Source organism: Epinephelus moara, chromosome 6 (genome assembly GCF_006386435.1).
Source record: "Epinephelus moara isolate mb chromosome 6, YSFRI_EMoa_1.0, whole genome shotgun sequence".
Lineage (NCBI taxonomy): Eukaryota > Metazoa > Chordata > Actinopteri > Perciformes > Serranidae > Epinephelus > Epinephelus moara.
This window is the reverse complement of record NC_065511.1, coordinates 6,037,746-6,055,633: the sequence shown is the minus strand read 5'-3', so window position 1 is coordinate 6,055,633 and position 17,888 is coordinate 6,037,746. Positions and strand designations below refer to the sequence as shown.

The 17,888-nt window shown below is 41.1% G+C and overlaps 1 protein-coding gene across 1 annotated transcript in view; it reads left to right on the top strand.

The window, feature by feature from the left end:
• Positions 1–2,138: 2,138 nt before the first annotated feature.
• Positions 2,139–17,888, top strand: part of grik2 (glutamate receptor, ionotropic, kainate 2) — a 426,471-nt gene continuing 410,721 nt past the window's right edge. Inside the window, exons 1-2 of the mRNA XM_050045772.1 lie at positions 2,139–2,253; positions 5,098–5,526. Coding sequence (XP_049901729.1) covers positions 5,409–5,526 — 118 coding nt within the window. The 5' untranslated portion in view covers positions 2,139–2,253; positions 5,098–5,408. The remainder of the gene's footprint in view (positions 2,254–5,097; positions 5,527–17,888) is intronic.

Here is a 17,888-nt window from a genome sequence, read left to right as displayed (position 1 = left end):
CACCAATTTATAGTGGAAAGTCTTTACTCCTATCGAAAATAAAAAGTCATCTGCTACTTCAATAATGTTTTTATTTGGGGGGAGGGGCAAATGCACGTGCTTTTAGATATTGAAGGATACTGAAGGACTTTACTATTAGCTTTAAACAGTCTCAGCACCCAAACAATCTTAGCAAGTTTTAAAACCACTGAATGTGAGTGATGGGAACGTCACAGGGGAACTTGTTGGTCCGTCTGAAAAGGTTTCCCATCAACTTCACACTAGAAGTCAGTGGTTCTCAACCCTTTTATGTCAGGGACCCCTAAATTTGATACAGATTAGGTCATGGACCCCTGTTTGACAAGATTTCACTTCAGGGACCTCCTTCTGTAAAGATTTTGCTTGTTAGATATTATAAAGACCAGAATTCTACAGTTCTCAACTACAGTTGGGGAGATAACCATTGAGGAAGTGAAACCTCTGATCGGAATAGTCACTCTTATGACTCTTACTCACATTGCACTCACTTCTATAGTGAATAAAACAGTGAAAATAAATGGTTCCCCATTTTTCTGGGGACCCCCTGGAACTCCCTCAAGGACCCCTGGGGGTCCCCAGACCCCTGGTTGAGAAACACTGCCATAAGTGATCTGATATAGTCTGTATATTTAATATAATTGACCATCAAACATTTGAACTGTGCCTGCAGTTTGTAGAACTGATACGAGGCTTGCATGCCTTTTAGCTTCTCTTCTTCTAATCTTTTGACAAGAAATAAATAATCTGATAAACAAATTCACTCCATCAGCTGGGATTGAATTTCTGTTGTCACAAATGCAAAATGACCTGCGTCCTTCCTGCATACAGTAAATCATTCTTATAGGAGGAAAGATGGGTGACTGAGCAGATATTTGATAACGATGATTAAAAAGCCGTCTTCAGATGCAACATTGATCCTCCACTCAGGTTTATTCTCTGTTACCTGTGAATGTTTTCATCTCAGAACACAATAACCTTTTAAATTCTGACAATGTGGGCAGCTGTGAACTGCAACAGTCATAGAACGTTATGCAGATGTTTATCATTTCAAAGAGCTCTCCTGCAGTGCTTTATTTTTTTATGAAAAGGCTCTGGATGTAACATTCTGAGTGATTTAACACTGAACATGAGTGTTGGGAATGTTAGGGTTATGTTCTTGGAAACAATATGTCTGAGTTTACTGAGGCCGTTCATTTTTGGCTTCTTCTAAAAAGGAATTTATGGGTCTAGAAAAGTGAACTTTAATTAACATACCAAATCCCAAACAGTGGAATCTGTTGTTATCTGTGCTTTTTTTTTATTGAAACCACCAAACCTTAAAAACTGCACACAGTTTGGATAACTGATAACTCTCTTTGCTTCTACGCTTTTGACAAAACTTAATTACACTGGTAAACTATTTTCAAACAGCTTTCAAACACACTTCATAAACTGAGTTTGAAAGTCTGTATAGCTTGTCATAAATGCAAATTAAACTGCGTCCTGTAACTGAGCGTGAGGAACCAAAATAGCTGGGTTCACCAAGCGCCGGGTTAATACCCTAAAGCCCAAACAGTGGGATCTGCTGTAATCTGAATTTCTGATAAAAATTTACCACCAAACCTCGAGTGACATCCCATTCCCTCTTTAAACTCTGTTTAAACGCTTATTTGACTTGTCACAAATGCAAATTAAACTGCATCCTGCTTACATTTAATGCGTAAAATGAAATATGTGGGGGAATGACGGCACACCGAGCAGATATTACCATTAGATAAAGGTCATCATACTATAGTGTCACAATATGGTGCATTCATTCCTGACAGATCAGTTTGGGGCTCACCCAGTCTGTAGCATGGATATATCACACTTTTACACCCAAAAAGCGCCCCTGATTCCCAAATCGTAAAGCCCTGCATTGCACTGATATACTTGCTCAAATGTCCACAGGCGTGTCGGGGCTGAACTATCCAGCGGATAAAGGATTATAATGTGCCTCAGTCCGACCTGCCACCCAGTCTCCTCCGCCGGGGGAAACCGCAGACTCGGTGTCGGTGAGTCCCCTGGTCCGGTGTGTGCCCCCCTGTTGCTTTAAGCAGTGCGTCCTGCCGTCCGACAGGAGGCGTGTCTCCCCTACGGCCGGAGCGCAGCGCTACCAGATGCAAGTGCGGGGGAAGCGACTCGGCTCCTCCATAGAAACAAATCAACTTCTTTGTGCAGCTCTGGTGACTCTTCTCTGCTCCAGCTCTACCTAGGGTAAGCCAATTCTTTCAAACTTTACATATATATACATGTTTGCACAGCTCTCTATTTTGCGCGTCATATCTTTTCAGAAGCAGGTTAGATATTTGGATACAGACGAGGCCGATTTTCAAAAATTCCAACCGGCAAAACGCGCAGAAAACACCGTTACGCACCTCACCGGTCAGGTTTGAAGTTTATGCGTGAGTTTTTAGGGGCAAAGACGCTTTTAACCTGCGCGCCCAGAGCCAAAATAACATTTAAATGTCTCAGAAAGAGGCTCCGATTTGTGGTTTGATAAGCCTTGGAGATATCTGACCTCCCGTGTCTTTGCCCGACCTCTATTTGGAGACGCTTGTCACCTTTTCGGGTTCCTCCTCCTTCTTCTCCTCCTCCCCGGGCTGATGCCTTCACTGTTGTGGGGTTGAAAGACATTATGAGGGTCGTTAAATGCCTACCGTGATCCGCTTTATGAATGATCCGTAGATAACGTCTCTAGTTCACGGGGCTGGAAGGGAACTCGCGGAGACGAGACGCGCATTTAAATCCTATAGTTGATGAGCGCATTAGCTTTAAATCAACTTTATCATCACACAGCGTCGCTCGGTGGAGGGGCTCCGCTCAGCCTGTTTTAAAGCCCTTTTCACATGTACAAAGTGCCATTTGTTGTAGCTTTATGTGCAAAAAGAGCTTAATATAAAACAAATCAAGATGCGTCTATGCACCGTTGCCAACTGGTTTTTTTCACCTGCCAACCCCGCAGACTCAATAAGCACCTTTGCGGCCGTTACGCACGGCATCACAGAACTGCGGCTTTGTTTTCTTGATATTAGTTCAGAGCTGCTCCTTCTTATTATGACCTCTATGCGCGTTAAATTACTGCGCCGATTTGCTCGTGGCACGCGGAGAGACAAACAAATCGCAGACGTGTTTTTTTTTCCATTCATTGGCTCATGAAACCTCCTGACATCCTCACAAATTTGCGGCTATTCTGAAAAATAAAAATAAAGCTTATCCCTCACCCAAAAAAGGAGAAAACAACTTGTAAGTTCCCCTGCATGCTGTGCCAGGTGTGGACTGCACAGCAGTTTAAATTAAGTCCTAACTGCTTCATTCTAATTATGAGGTTAGTATCTTTTTTATAATCACATTAAACCCGTGTACACAATTTACACATTAGTTCATTTCAGCTTCCTCAAAAATGTTGGGCAGTCAGGCTGGGGATTTATTTGGGTGTTGGCCACAGTAAATGAATGTTAATGTGGAAGCAGGCGGTGTGGTGAAACAATATTTAACCTTTAGGCATAAACTGTATCATCATATGGACTGGGTCCAAACAGAATGCCCCCGCTGCTCATTAAGGAGGCAAGCGAGCAGAGGAAGCTGGCAAAATAAATAGAAACACAAGGGGCCGCGGAGTCGCTGTCTGTGGTGCTGAAAGCGTATCAATACGAAGACTTGTCTCAAAATACAGAGCCTCTGTCCAGGCTGCTCAAACAGCCTCAATGCTAAAGGTTGATCCAGAGCAGATTCACTGTCCGTGGTACTAAAAACTCCTCAGAGAGCAAAGACTCGGTTAAAACAATGGCCTAGACGTTAAGCCGTTTGTTTCTTCAGATGCTGTCCAAAACAACAAAACGGATTATAGTACAGATGTAAAGGATATTATGTCATAGTTTAATGTTTTCCTAAAATACTGTTAATTTTCATTTATTGCTGACGGCTTGCATATGAGACCACTTTTTATTTTCTCCACCAGCTTGACCTCAACATAGGCAATATTCTTGCTCCTGTCTAAGTTGTGAAGTTTAGAGAAGGAATATATAACATTTAGAAATTGTACATCATATTAACCAACCAGAATATGACTGAAATCTTGCATACACATTTACATTTACAAATAATTCAGCAATGGCGCGTGCGTGTGTATCTAGATATCCAGTAAATTTAGCCCACATTGTTGCAAAATGTTGTTAGACGTTTTTAGATTTATTTGTAAATAATATGCTTTAGGTCACAGTCCAGCCTTTGGGGAAATACTGAATATGACACTTGAATTTCTTCACCCTCCAGACCACGTAAGCTTTGCCAGTAATTCAATCGTCATATAAGGCAGCCGATGTTGCACTTTCCTGCGATCACAAGTCAGATTGAAGACACACATTAAATTAAAATTTGATGTTGAGGGCTGGCTCTTTTCTAACAGGCTGTGCAGTCTGAGGAAAAGTCGAAAATAATAATAAAAAAAAGTAATAATTCCAAATCCAGAAGAGTGAGGGTGTGAGCAGAGGCTATTCATCTTGTTGAGTGCACAGTGACAGCTTTGCTTCACGGAGCCCTCACATGAGTCCAAGCTTGGGTGACTCCGATCAAACACAGGCGATCTTTTTCAAAATTCATAGATTGGCTTTTATACGGCTGTGCACGGCGGCGCTCCGCTGCCAGTAACGGCCATTGAACCGAAGCGAGGAATAAAAAAAAAAAAATCTGAGGGAAAACCGGAGAGCGGCGGCTAGCCGGCCGGGGACACGACATTAGGGAAAGAGAAGGAAGGGAAGGATGGAGGAGGAGTGTTGGGGGGAGGCATGAGAATTTGGGCAGGCGATATAGATCAAGGGGCGAAGTGTGGTCAGCAGTAGCCGAGAAACATGCCCGATCCACCCCGTGCGCTCCCCCACTACTAGTGTTGGCTCGACGTCAGATGCTGTGCGGCAGTGCAGCAGGAGGAGCTCGGGCTGGCGAGGCTGCTGAGACCGCCGCTTCGCTCACTCGCACTCTCACTTGGTCACGCTGGATCTCCACACACCTCCGCCGCTCTCCCCCTCTCACCCCCCTCCAATCTCCGCCTGTGTCTTTCAGTAGATGGATCTCCTCAAGCTCTGCCCTGCCTAACATGGATGCCCAGCCACCTCCACCACCACCACCTCCACCATCATCTTCCTCAGCTGAGTCGGAGGGCTGTTTCTTCTTGGCGCAGTGAGCTGGACACGCAGTGCTCTTTTTTTTCTTTTTTTTTTCTTTTTTTGCTTAATGGATGTGGGGAAAGCGTTGCCCAACCCGCCGGTGGTGCCCAGCCGCCTTGATTCACGTTAAAGGGTTGAAAGAGAAAATAATTCTGGGGAATATACCGATTCAGGGAATAACAATCCTGTGCACCACACACAAGCACCATGAAGATTACCTCCCTGCTGATACTTAATGCGAGAGTCAGGTGCACCATCAGGCTTCTACTGCTGCTATTACACTGTGTGGGATATTCTCATGGGATGCCACACGTCTTGAGATTCGGTGAGTCTTCTTCTTTTCCCTCTCCTGCAGCCCTGAAAGTTTGATTGGTGTGTTTCCATCCCCGGAAAGCATGTTGCACTCATCCCGACCTGTTGGAGACTCACTTTCCCTCCCTTTCCTCACTTGTGGGAAAGTTGCCGTTCTGAGTGTTATTTGCAGTGTAACGCGGCTTTTTAGGAGCAATAACAGGAGAGTAGTGTATCCAAAGAGTTGGCACAGACCTGCACTACTACAGAGTAAAGCTGCCAAAAAGAGAAATTGATACACAAATGACCCAGGAGGAGGAGACCTCTAACTTGTTGCTATTTAGAAAGTTTAAAATTTAAAAGGTTGCAGATAAAAAAGCCCCTCACACCACACCACAACATGTGTGTGTGAACAGTGTCAGCTGTTCATGAGTCCATGTCACCCACTTGTGTGTGTGTGTGTGTGTGTGTGTGTGTGTGTGTGTGTGTGTGCGCGCGCATGTGTGTGCTGGATGTGGTGATTTCAGATGTGACGCATTGGCGTTAGTGTGTTTGCTGAGCATAGAATTCATATTGTACAGTACATAGGGTAGTGGTGTATGTGTGCTTACATGCGTGAGAGAAAAACAGAAAAAAGTTAAATAGTATTTATTACAGTAGATTCTTTTTGTTTAGTTTTTAATAAAGAATAAACAAGACTTTTTCATATGCCTACATGCTTCTAGAAATGTGATAATTCTGATTTAAGGGAAATTTTAAGATGACCTTTTGAACCATAATTTTCCTCCTAAATTCTCAATAAGCAGCTTCAAAGTAAGAAAACAAATCTTTCATCACTATGTGGGAATACAGTGTTTGCTCCACCACAGGGCAGCTATATGATGCTTATACAGGACATATTCCACCTCAGGTCCACATATTTTTATAGATGCATTAGTTGTACGGAATGGAAATATTCCTGATGTTTCATGCATCATTTTGTACACAACATAAGGTCTGTGGGTTTGAATAAGACAACGTTTGTATCGCAGGGGCCAGCGGTAGCAAGAAGTTAAGTCCACTAACTTGCACACAGAAAATAAGTGAAGAAAGGAGGACAAATGCTGCAGACACAAAATCATTAAAAAAGTTTTAATTTATCTTATCTGTATTTTATCAGGAAAACATACACTGATGCGCACACAAACACAAACCAATCCCAATAATGTACACAGATACAGAAGTATACACAGATTGCTGTCACTATAAACAGCATGCAGTTATATTGATATTGACAGATGTACTTTTTGTCGAATAATCATACCATTTCAGTTTGGTATGGCTTGAAGGAAACAGCACAGATACTGCAGAATATAGAAGAAAAATCCTCCGCAATTAAATCCACAATTTACATGTCTTTAATTCATGAATGCAAATTGATGAGGTGCTGATTGATTTTTTCCGCTGATGGAGCTGTAGGAGCTGAATCAAAGTGTACATGGATAGATAGGTTGAATCCTGCGAACCTCTGGCCTGCAGGTGCAGGGAAGTCGAAGCCTCTTTGCATTACGGTGACTGGCTCCCAGCTTTGAGTCCTTCAGTGTGTGTGTAGAGGGGAGTACAGTGTGCCGAGGGGAAACACCATGTACCCCATTACATTCCATTATTTCATCAAGGTCCTTCCCCGCTCCTCAGGTTAAATATTAAATAGGCCTGGATCTGATGGCAGCACAGTCAGAAGGCTGAAGCTGAGCAGTCACAACCTGGATCTGTCTGTCGGACCACGCGTCTTGCGATGATTCCTCCTCTCTTCCTTTGCCAGAGGACTTTTATCAGCTACCAGCCACTTGCGTGTTGACAAATCTGTTCAGCAGGCATCTGTGGGCCTTTAATGTGTGTGTGTGTTTAAGGTTTCATCATGGAATATAACAATTTGAATTGTGAAAACATTCACTAGGAGAGAGTCAGTGGCTTAGGAGATAACTGTAGTGATTGAGCTAACATGGGCCGCAAAGAAAGAACACTGGTCAGAATAGAAATAAATCTAATTATGAAAGGAGCACTCCAACAAATGAGTATGACACTTCAATATAGGTGGGGACACTTTTGAGAGACAGATTAAACACAACCCAATCAACAGCATTGTACATCCATCCAAACCATGGGTCTGTTACATTTATATGTTACTATGTAGTGGATACATTGACACTTTACGTTTCAACAATGCAGTGGTAAATGTTTGGGTAGGTTCAGGCACCAAAACCATTGGGCTTAAAATATACACAGTTTTCGTGGCACTATCCTGGCTGAAAAAATAGCGATGGTTTGCTACAAAACACCCAAATTTGGTGCCTAAAAAGCAGCTGTCTCTTCTAGGTGCCTTGCCATCCACCATCTCGTACACCTCCTAATGACAAAGTCAGCTCATATACTTACTTTGGAAATGTAATGTGATACATATGAAACCTACAAATGTAATGTATCCCTAGTTTGCAGAAATGTACAATGCCAACATTTTCTTCTTGCTACTGGGCTGATAACACAACAAATGCTTAAAATCTAAGCAGCAGAGGTTGTAAAAACACTAGATCCTACACTTCCCATGATGCAACTCAGCAGTGTCTTTCACTAGACCCTCCTGCCCTGGTTAAAGTCACTGTCTCTCAGACTCCACTGTCCTACTTTACAGTCACTTTCTGGTAAAAGTTTGAACTCTTGAGCTCTGATGTTGTCATCTGGTCATCTGACCCTGGTGACATCATCATCAAGGTTATTTTCTGAAATTTGACGAAGTTCCCCCACAGCCACAAGTGGAATGGAACTCCTCATGACGAGCAAACCAATGTTCATATGTATTATTTTAGTGTCCTTTTAATGACTGTATAGCATTCTTGATTGTGGAAGGTCAGCAGGCTAAGTAGCTTATGTAAGTAGACATAGTACTGTGGATAATTTGCACTTGTGTTTTAGCACTAAATATTATCTTAACATCCCCAAGTTTTTGAAATGTAGCGGTATTATTTATGAGATCAAGGAGAGTATCTTTAAACAGGTGCAAGAGTGTCACAATATAAGCCACACCTTGACTTGCCCACTGTCAAAACTGTGCTCCGTAAACTCCACCAATTGAATTTTGACTTCACAAATGGGATTTCCTCTGCTTCTGGGAGCAGCTTTGACTCTGACAAATGACATGAAAAGAGCTCGCTATTAATGCAATAATCCCAACATTAAATTTCCGGATGTGTTTTGACCATTCATTTGTAGTAGCTATTCTTCAAAATAGGAGCTTGCAAATGGTTCGGCTCTATCAGCCGTTTGAAGAATTATGGTACGAGAGTGATGGATAGCTAAATTGGATTTCCATTTTGAAATTCAAACACAAGAAAAACTGCTCAGAGTAAAAATGCCACAGCTGCTGTTTTTAATCAATCTGACCAGCTCCTGTGATATGAAAAAGAAGAATTTTACAGACTCTCATTATGAGTTCTTAAAATACCTTTGGATCAGATGAATATATGGTTAAGATGATATTTATTATCACCTGTGCAGGGAACAAGGACGGTGGAGCAGGGCAGAAGGAAAGGTTAGCTATGTTTGTTGAAGAAAGAGGCTCACATGCTGACAACCTCTGATGATAGAAAGCACATTACTGAATTTTCCACGGCTCATTGAAGATAAAGCTTGATACAGATCAGCTGTAAGCAGCTGATAGACTGAACTGCAGCAACATGTGACCTGCCAGCTCTCTCACTACGACTCGAGCCTGCTGGGTCTGCTGAAATGTTTGAGTTTTTTAAGGAGTTGTATTGCAGACAGGTGAGGTCAGGAAATTGGATTACTTGAGTGGAGGAGAAGCCACATTCAGGGTCACTTCACAGGAATACAGCATAATGTATTTCACACATCCACTGCATGAGTTGCTGGATGAAAGCAGACGGTCAACCCTTTAGAAAAGTAGCATTAGCAAAAAAAGTTTAGGTCAAGGAAGTGGTCCAACTAGCAGACAGTATGGAAAGTCATGGATTAAACACAAAATTTCTCATCAGAGCTACAGAGTCATGGACTGCACGAGGTTCCTGACATCCTAAAGAAGCCATTTTAAGCAGTATTTGTGTATCTATAAATGCATCAATTTATGCTGGCACTTTCTGTCTTTGTGATCTGTGCAGAGTGGAGATTGAATCAGGTGCGTGGGCTCGGCTGCCGTGATCGGCATTAGTATGAAGGTCACCGTCTAATGGGGCAGATGAGCTGAATGTTGCGGGTCGAGGCCAGAAAAACCCTCTTTAGAAAATAACTGGCTCTCTGAGAAGGCTGCCTGTCAATAACTGAACAGAAAAGTTGACATTATCCTGCAGGCTCCGGCCCCCGCCTCACTGATGACTTGTAAATAAGGAGATTTGCAGAGAAACGCGAGCTGCTTGGAAACAATGGGCGGCTAAGCCGATCATTGCCCAATGGAGAGCATTAAGTATGAAATGGGAGGTGATAATCACAGCATCCTTCAATGAACAAACTAATTTCCCTATTTGGTTTCCACTTTATCAGTGTAGCTGTAGGCTTAAGAGTTTTCTGAAGAGACATAAGGTGACAAAAGCTCTTAATGTGTATTAATCCACCACTGAAAGTAGTCCCCAACAAATGCACAATTTCTACCTGTTTTGGTAACATTTGCAACACTACAGTGGCCAGCTGCTTCAAGAGATTACTGAGCCCCTTTAAAAAGAAGAAACTAAAAAACCTGCATCTAAAGATTTAAGTCTTCAGTAAGAACCACGTGGCTCGGGGCTGAGAGCCATAGCTATCAGGAAGCCAGAAAGGACCAACACATTGCAAACATTTACATGCACACTAATATTCCACTATTATTCCAAATATGACAGTATTCCAAATTTGATACGTATCACGTAAACATTTGATACAGGTCATGCAAACAGCATTATTCTATTTAGGCCTTACTTTGAATGTAGCATTTTCCCATTAAGACAGATATTCCGGTATATTAGCCATTAGAGGGAGACTGTCAGAATCGGTGGCGGTGGTCATTGCTTCATACCTGAAAAGAGATGAAAATTAGTGCATCAACCCAGGAGCCAGACGCATAAAACTCTGTGTCGATTTACTACTAAAACTGGGTGGCATTATGCCTATACATTCTTTTCGTCAGATTAATAAAACGGTGTGTATGCCTGATACTGTTGTGTAAATCTCAATTATTGTGGCACTTGGCACATGTGCACGAGCCTCAATTCCAAACCCACAGTTCACCATGTATGTAAACATAAACGTAGAAACGCTGTTAAACATCCCTTTGCATATCAATACTGGTGCCCCTTTACTATTCATTAGAACTGCCAGTGAGAAATATGGTAATGACTGCATTTTCACCAACTGCGTCGCATCGGTGAGGTTCCTCACAGTCATGGATGTGTGTCATTACACACAGCTGTGGACAGTTGTAGCGTTCATACCTCTAGTTTGTCACATTTCTACAAACCATCATCACGGTAAAATCTTAATCATCACGATTATAAAACGTCAGCAGGATGTTCTCATGTGGAAACTGACTTTACAAAGTGCACACAGAATTAAATTAAACCATCAGTGACAGGGGAATGAATGTAAATAAACCAAACAAATGACACGTATCACTATACAGGTGCTATTCAAATAAACTTTACTTAGTTACTTAAAAATAATTTGAAATTAACTTTATGAATGTGCCTTTGATTTACATTTTACAGAAGGCAGTATATGATGTAAAAATAAATAGCATGATCAGTGAGACTGGTAAACAACAACAACAACAACAACAACAACAAAAAAAAGATCACTCTCAACTATTTAATCTCAGCCTTATCATTTCACCCGCAGCTATCTCACCTAAAACCGTGTATATGGCTGGTCTGCAGAATGTGTGAGGTGTGCACATTCTGACGCACTTATGTGTGGGAAAAGAGGTATGCATGTTGTTGGTTTTTTTCATTTCATCATTTATGCATCTGGCCCCAGATGTTGTAGTTCCATCACTGGTAAATGGTGCTGATCGTAGCTGGAGCTGATAAATAACTGTGACTACTGCAGAGTCTTTTGTCCTGGGAATGAATTCCGATTGTAACCTTTCCCACTAAAGACAAAAGCCAGATGTTAGCGGGTGAAAAGGGGCTTAAGGCACCCTCTAATTGGTTTTGTGGTGCTATAAAAATGTCATTCTAAGTCTGTGGACTGTACCAAAAACCTGTCATCAAAGCTACATGGACATATAATACAATAGGAAACAACAAGTCCCTTTTCTCCTTCAGGGCCAAGTAGGCAAGTCTATGACTAACAACCAAGAATTATAATTTGGAGAACCCATGGTCTATAATTGTCCACTGCTGGGTTGGATTTGGAGGGAAATTAACTGGTTTGCTTTATGGCCCAAAACAGTAGGAGGGCAGTATTCCGTCAGCGCAAATAAAGCTAAAGCTATCAGAGAGTCTGGCAGTGACAGATGGTGGAAGGAGAGAAAGTCTGATGGAAAAAAATCACTTCCAGCATGTTTATCCACTTCAATACAGAGGCTAAGGAGGGAAGGGAGAGGGGTTTGAGAAACAGCATGCTGTACATACACAGCACCTTTTACTCCGAGAGCACCTGCAGGAAGCCACAGGCAAGGCTGGAATATTAGAGTCTTTATGCAAAACATGTATGACCAGATGTAGCCCAGATGTCTAATATTGATCATGAGGGTGGACTTTCATGAGCAGTAAAGAGAGGGCTTTTTTTTTCAGTCTGACCAGACGATTCACCACCAACCCAACGGTACATTTGTCAAAAGCCTGACTCCTGACCTTCTGCTCAGAGAAAAAAACAAAATGCAGTGCAAGACCAAACTGTCGTCTTTTCACTGATACAGAATAGAGTGTGTGACGAGTCCCTTTTTCCCCACTCTGTGTGGCTGTGTGGAGTGCATTATCTCTTGGACTGAGTGTATGATGCGTCTATTATTCTCAGGACCACATTTGTACATCCTGTAGTTCTGATGGCCTTGACCTATGGCCTTGATATTGAGGGTGTTTTAACACCTAATCTGTTTGGTAAAAAAAGGACTCAGGTCTGTTTGCCTGGTTAGTGCAGTTCCTTTAGAGTGGTGTGAAAGGTAAAATGGAACCCTGGTGTGGACCAAACAACTGAACCAAGACTGTTCAAGAGGGTGGGTCTCAGTCTGCTTCCAAACAGACTCTGCTGCAGTTTGTGATGTGAAACAAAACAAACCAATCACAGGATTTTATGACAGCAGATAAAAGATTTATTATGTTTTATTATATAAATTATTATTATATATATATTTATTATGTGATTTTATAATTTCAAAACTCTATCTGCTGATAGTAAAACATGTCTGTGATCTTTTAATTGATCTAGTTTGTATATTTAATCTATTTATGCATCTGGTAGCTATGGTAACATGTATGCACATCACTGTGGGTATTTTACCTGATTAAAAAGCAGTTAAACTGCAGTGCTTATATCTGACCCTGTGTACTTCACTTCATTGCGTCCATTAAAAGGTGTGACAGTGATCCCACAGTAATAAGCTTTAAATCATTACAGTACAAGACACCTCCTTTTCGTCTTGTCTCTCCCTGTAAGTCATAACTAATAACATACAGTGGATTTGCAATTCAGTAATACTTATAATACGTGCAATCAGTGGTGCACAGTAGGTAGGATGGGCCCCAGTGCACACTATTATGACAGGCCCTAGAGCTAGATATTGCGTCCAAACAGCTACCGTATATTTTATAGTATCATCACATGATCAAATACAGACTTGACATTGGACAGCATCAACATACATATAACCAGTCAGTTTTATAGACTGCTACTGACTATTTCACAAAAGACATGGATGGAGATGGGTTTGCTTTCTCGAGGGCACATATAGCCGATAACAGCATTTGTACTTTAAGGCCCTCCAACCACTCTCTCTATGGGCCCCCCACCCCATGGGGCCCCAGTGCAACTGCACTACCTGCACTGTCTGTATTTACGCCGTCAGTCTGTAGAACAGTCTGTAGATGTTTGTTGTTTGAACAGGATCTGGTCCAAAACAAAGACGCAACAATGTGTCATTTTTCTCCTTTGGTCAAAACTACAAGTGTGAGAGCACTATAAGTCTACCAGGGGTGTAGATTTGGTTTTAAAATTGGTGGGATCATTTTCTTGGACATCCAAGATTCACTGTGTTCATGTGCACTTCCTCTTATGTCACACACATGTGTATATACAAATTTAAATTTTTTTGCTTTATTCAGCAGGCCTAAGTATTTTCTTACGTAACTTGCTCAAAACAGAACCTGCATTGCATGGACTGTTACCTAAGCTTAAATCTTTGGAAAAAATGATGTTACGTTACAACACTCAAGTTGGTCAATGTCAAAATGACACACTGGAGCAGCAAACACAATTTAGCAAATACTTTATTACCGAATGAATACCTTATACCTAATTTAGATATACCTGTAATATCAATATTCAACTGATAGGTCTTGGCGAGCAGGTAGCAGGATTGGACCCAACTGCAGACAACAGATGAGCAACAATAGGTCAAATGTAAAGATTTATTACAAAAATGCTTATAGATCCAACATAAGACGTGTGAAAACCGGCAACAGAGCTCCAAACCAAAAATGAAGACGAACTGACAAAGACCAAAGGAAGCAGGCAGGTATAAGTAGGGAAACATTGACCGGGGAAGTGAGAACAGCTGAGAAGACTGCAGCACTGGTGAAGGACAGGTAAAACTAATCAGGGCGGGGCAGACAATAAAAACGGGCAGGAAAACACAAGGGCTGTGATCTGAGAGGAGGTGTGAGGAACAAAATAAAACAGGAAACACGAAGCAAGACTGAGGTATAGAATAAAACAAAGGAAAAACAACTTCTCGTTGTGTTGTCTCAATGCTGGTCTTAACAACTTCAGTACAGTACCTTTTCAATAAAAATAAAAACATTCAATAGTGTTTCAGGCACCTCAGGGCAAACTGAGGCTATAAAAATTCAAAATTTGCATTATAAGATAAAAGTTACAAGGCTTTATTACATGACAATGATGACTTTTCTTTTCTTGGTAAGTAGCACAGATTAGAAACTGCTGGCACTGGTGTATTGATACTGCAGGTAATGAATACTGAAACCATTAAAATATTCAGTATGGCTATGTATCCATAAATTGACATCCTTTGACAATAGCTGAAGTGGTAGTTGATGAGGTGGGTGCACTGTGAGTAGGTTACTGAGAAGAAAGTGGGTATGCTCTCTTATATAGTCCAATGGCTTTTTGACTGATAGGTGAGTGTACTGTAAACAGCTCGAAAAAGCAATGGGTATACTCTATATACCTGTGTGTACCCTCCACTACAGCACTGAGTGACTGCTACTGCAGGTGCTGCAGCCAGTAGACGATATATTATACAGCATACAGAGTGTTGCCAGATCATCAAGTCAAGTATCTCCTTGCTCCTTTACTCTCCATGAAAATAGCTCACTTTTTACTTACAACAGAGGGATGTTGTATGTTGTAAAGCCCTCTGAGGCAAATTGTGATTTGTGATATTGGGCTTTGTAAATAAAATAGACTTGATTCGAATTTTTACAGAAAATACACAAACTCTGCAACTCTACCACTATTCAACCCTGTGGAGTTACAAGATCATCTGAGATTATTATATTATTAGGAGGGATAATTTAGCAGCATCTTACAATGATAAGACTGTCTGCAGGCAAGTCTCTGTCTATAGAATCTACAATGGCTGAGAGAAATTAAATTGACTTTTCCATATTTTGCACAAATTCAAATTTAATGCAGCACATTTTATTGAATTATAGTACTGGATGTTTCCTCTTTTAGCCATCTCATTTAAAACTGCATGAAGTCCTTCTGTACTAGCTGTACTGTCAGACATGCTGCTGTACAGTACACTGTGCACTTACAGGGAGAGCAATCTGCAACAAGAGAATATAAGTGACAATAATCATATCCACGTTTAATATTTGGATGGTATGTTTACTGCCTGAGTTGTCACACTTCCGAGATTTGTGACATCACATGGGAGGTAAAACACAACGTATCATCCTTGTAATTCCACGAGGATGACGACATGAACACCAATCCTAGTCTGCAGACTCTGTTAGCGGAAAATCCGGTATGACATGTATGTAGCATCACTTGAACAATGAGCAGATGACTAACCCGCAGCTTATACTGAAAACATACACTTTTCAGGCTAAATGGAAACAAGATGCAAGCATGCAGGTTGGCTTTAGTGTGTGTGTGTGTGTGTGTGTGTGTGTGTTGCGCCAAGTTAAATTTGTTTTTTTGGATTCAGCTGTTGGAGAGTGTGTTTCCCCTGTGGGTGTGTATTGAAGAGCAGCTTTTCCAGTCAGCTAAAGCTACATCACGCTCGCTAGTGATGTAAGAGATGAAATCTTGAACATAATCGATAGTCATGATGGAAGAAAAAAATAAAAAGAAGAAAATAAGGTCTGGGTTTAAAAATGAAGCAGGTTATGGATTATGAATTGCATTGCAGCCAGAAAGGCTTACATCAAAGGAGAGCGGATAATTTATATACAGTATTTGGCAGAAAAGGCTCTGTGGTTGGGCATGATTATAATATGAATCCAAGCAGCGTGTTAAAGATTCAGCAGGGACCATGATAAAAACGCTCCGGGGTTTAAAAAAGAGCCTAGCAGAGACATCACACTGAAAAAAAAACACACAATGCACAAGGCAGGAGATGCAACTGTAAATCTAGAATCACTTATATATTTGGGGAAATATGGTTATTTGTTTTCTTTTGCAAAGTGAGAGGAGAAAATCAATCTATTGCCTGTACTGACAAGTACAAAACAAGACAGAGGGGACAAGAGCTGAAGTCAGGAAAAGGCTGACAAGCATACAGACTGGAAGCAGGTGGGAACAGCTAGCCTGGCTCTGTCCACAATGACAATGTGTACCTATCAACAACTGAAAGTCTTTTTTTTTTTTTTACATGAAGTTGCGTGATGATGCTTTTTCTTGATGAACAACAGTTTATCCATCTACCCAGCTGATCATTCTTATTCTCAGCATACACTGTGTGGATTTAACCCCAACTTGGCCACCCATGACTAATTTAAGAATCAGGCTAAATGTCCTGTACATCTGCAGTTGTTTTTTTGCACACGACTGCTGTCAAAGAGTCTGTTATAAATTGTAGTAAGGTTATTTTAATGATGAAATGTGGCAGTAGAATTTTAAATGTTGTGGCTAACTGCATTACAGTTTGAGACTGTGCCGTGATAAAAATAACACTGAACTTTGCTGTACAACACACCATACTGTGTGCATCTTTCAGCCATCTGTGGCTCCATATTAGGCTTGTTTTCTTCTTACTTTCTGTTCATAGTAAATTGTATAAATTAATGCTGCCTTTCTCTTTTTGGTCAATACTGTCATTTTATTTGAATAAAACTTTATTGGAAATGGAGAGAAAAAAATTCTGGTTTCAGTATTAATATCATGATCAGTGTGAGCAACCAGATTGTGGCTGGTTGATTGAAACGTACAGTGTGTGCATAGGGCCCGCACAATATCACATTTTTACTACATGATTAAAGGAGCTCACAATAATAATATTATTGCAATATTCATAGAGAATTTGAAAAAACCCAAAAAACAGTGCTTTCAGAATTATCTTTGTTAGCATCGTGTCTCTTTTTCCGGCAAATTAATTATGCTGGGTTCACACTACGAGCGATTACGCAACTGTGTAGCCAGCTATATTATTGCTGAGTCACTGCTGAAGTGTTTCTTAATCACTCGTTAACATGGCTACATTGTCAGTGGCTTGTGTGTGTCTGCTACGTTCCACAAAGCACCTCAACTGAACGTTTGTATTTGGTCATAAAATTATCTGTGCTCATGCTCAGTGTCTGAGCCCCATTTTAACATCACATTTCACTGCTCCATTGCATCTCCATGTGCACTGCAATGCACAGAAACACTACCACAGCTAGAAACAACAACATATGCTTGGTTGATGCTTTGCTGCATCCTTGGAGCGCTTAAAGTTGAGGCCAATTCAATTCTCATTTGTAGTGTGTCATGCCCGTGTTGGGTGTCAGTTTGTAGCTTTATGTAATTGAAAAGAAATTCTAGCCTGTTGCTGTGTTGCTCACAGTGGGAACATAGCATAACATTCTAAATACCAGCGTAGGGAGGTGAAGAGAGAGTCTGTTACCTTAACTGCACAAAATTGCTCAAAAAGAGCGATTACACTTCACATAGATAGTGAAAAGGCACAAGCTGCTCTAATGCACTTTTTGTACATTTTCCTAAGAATTGTAGTGCATTAAAATTTATACGTATCTCCCGTAATCATGAGGC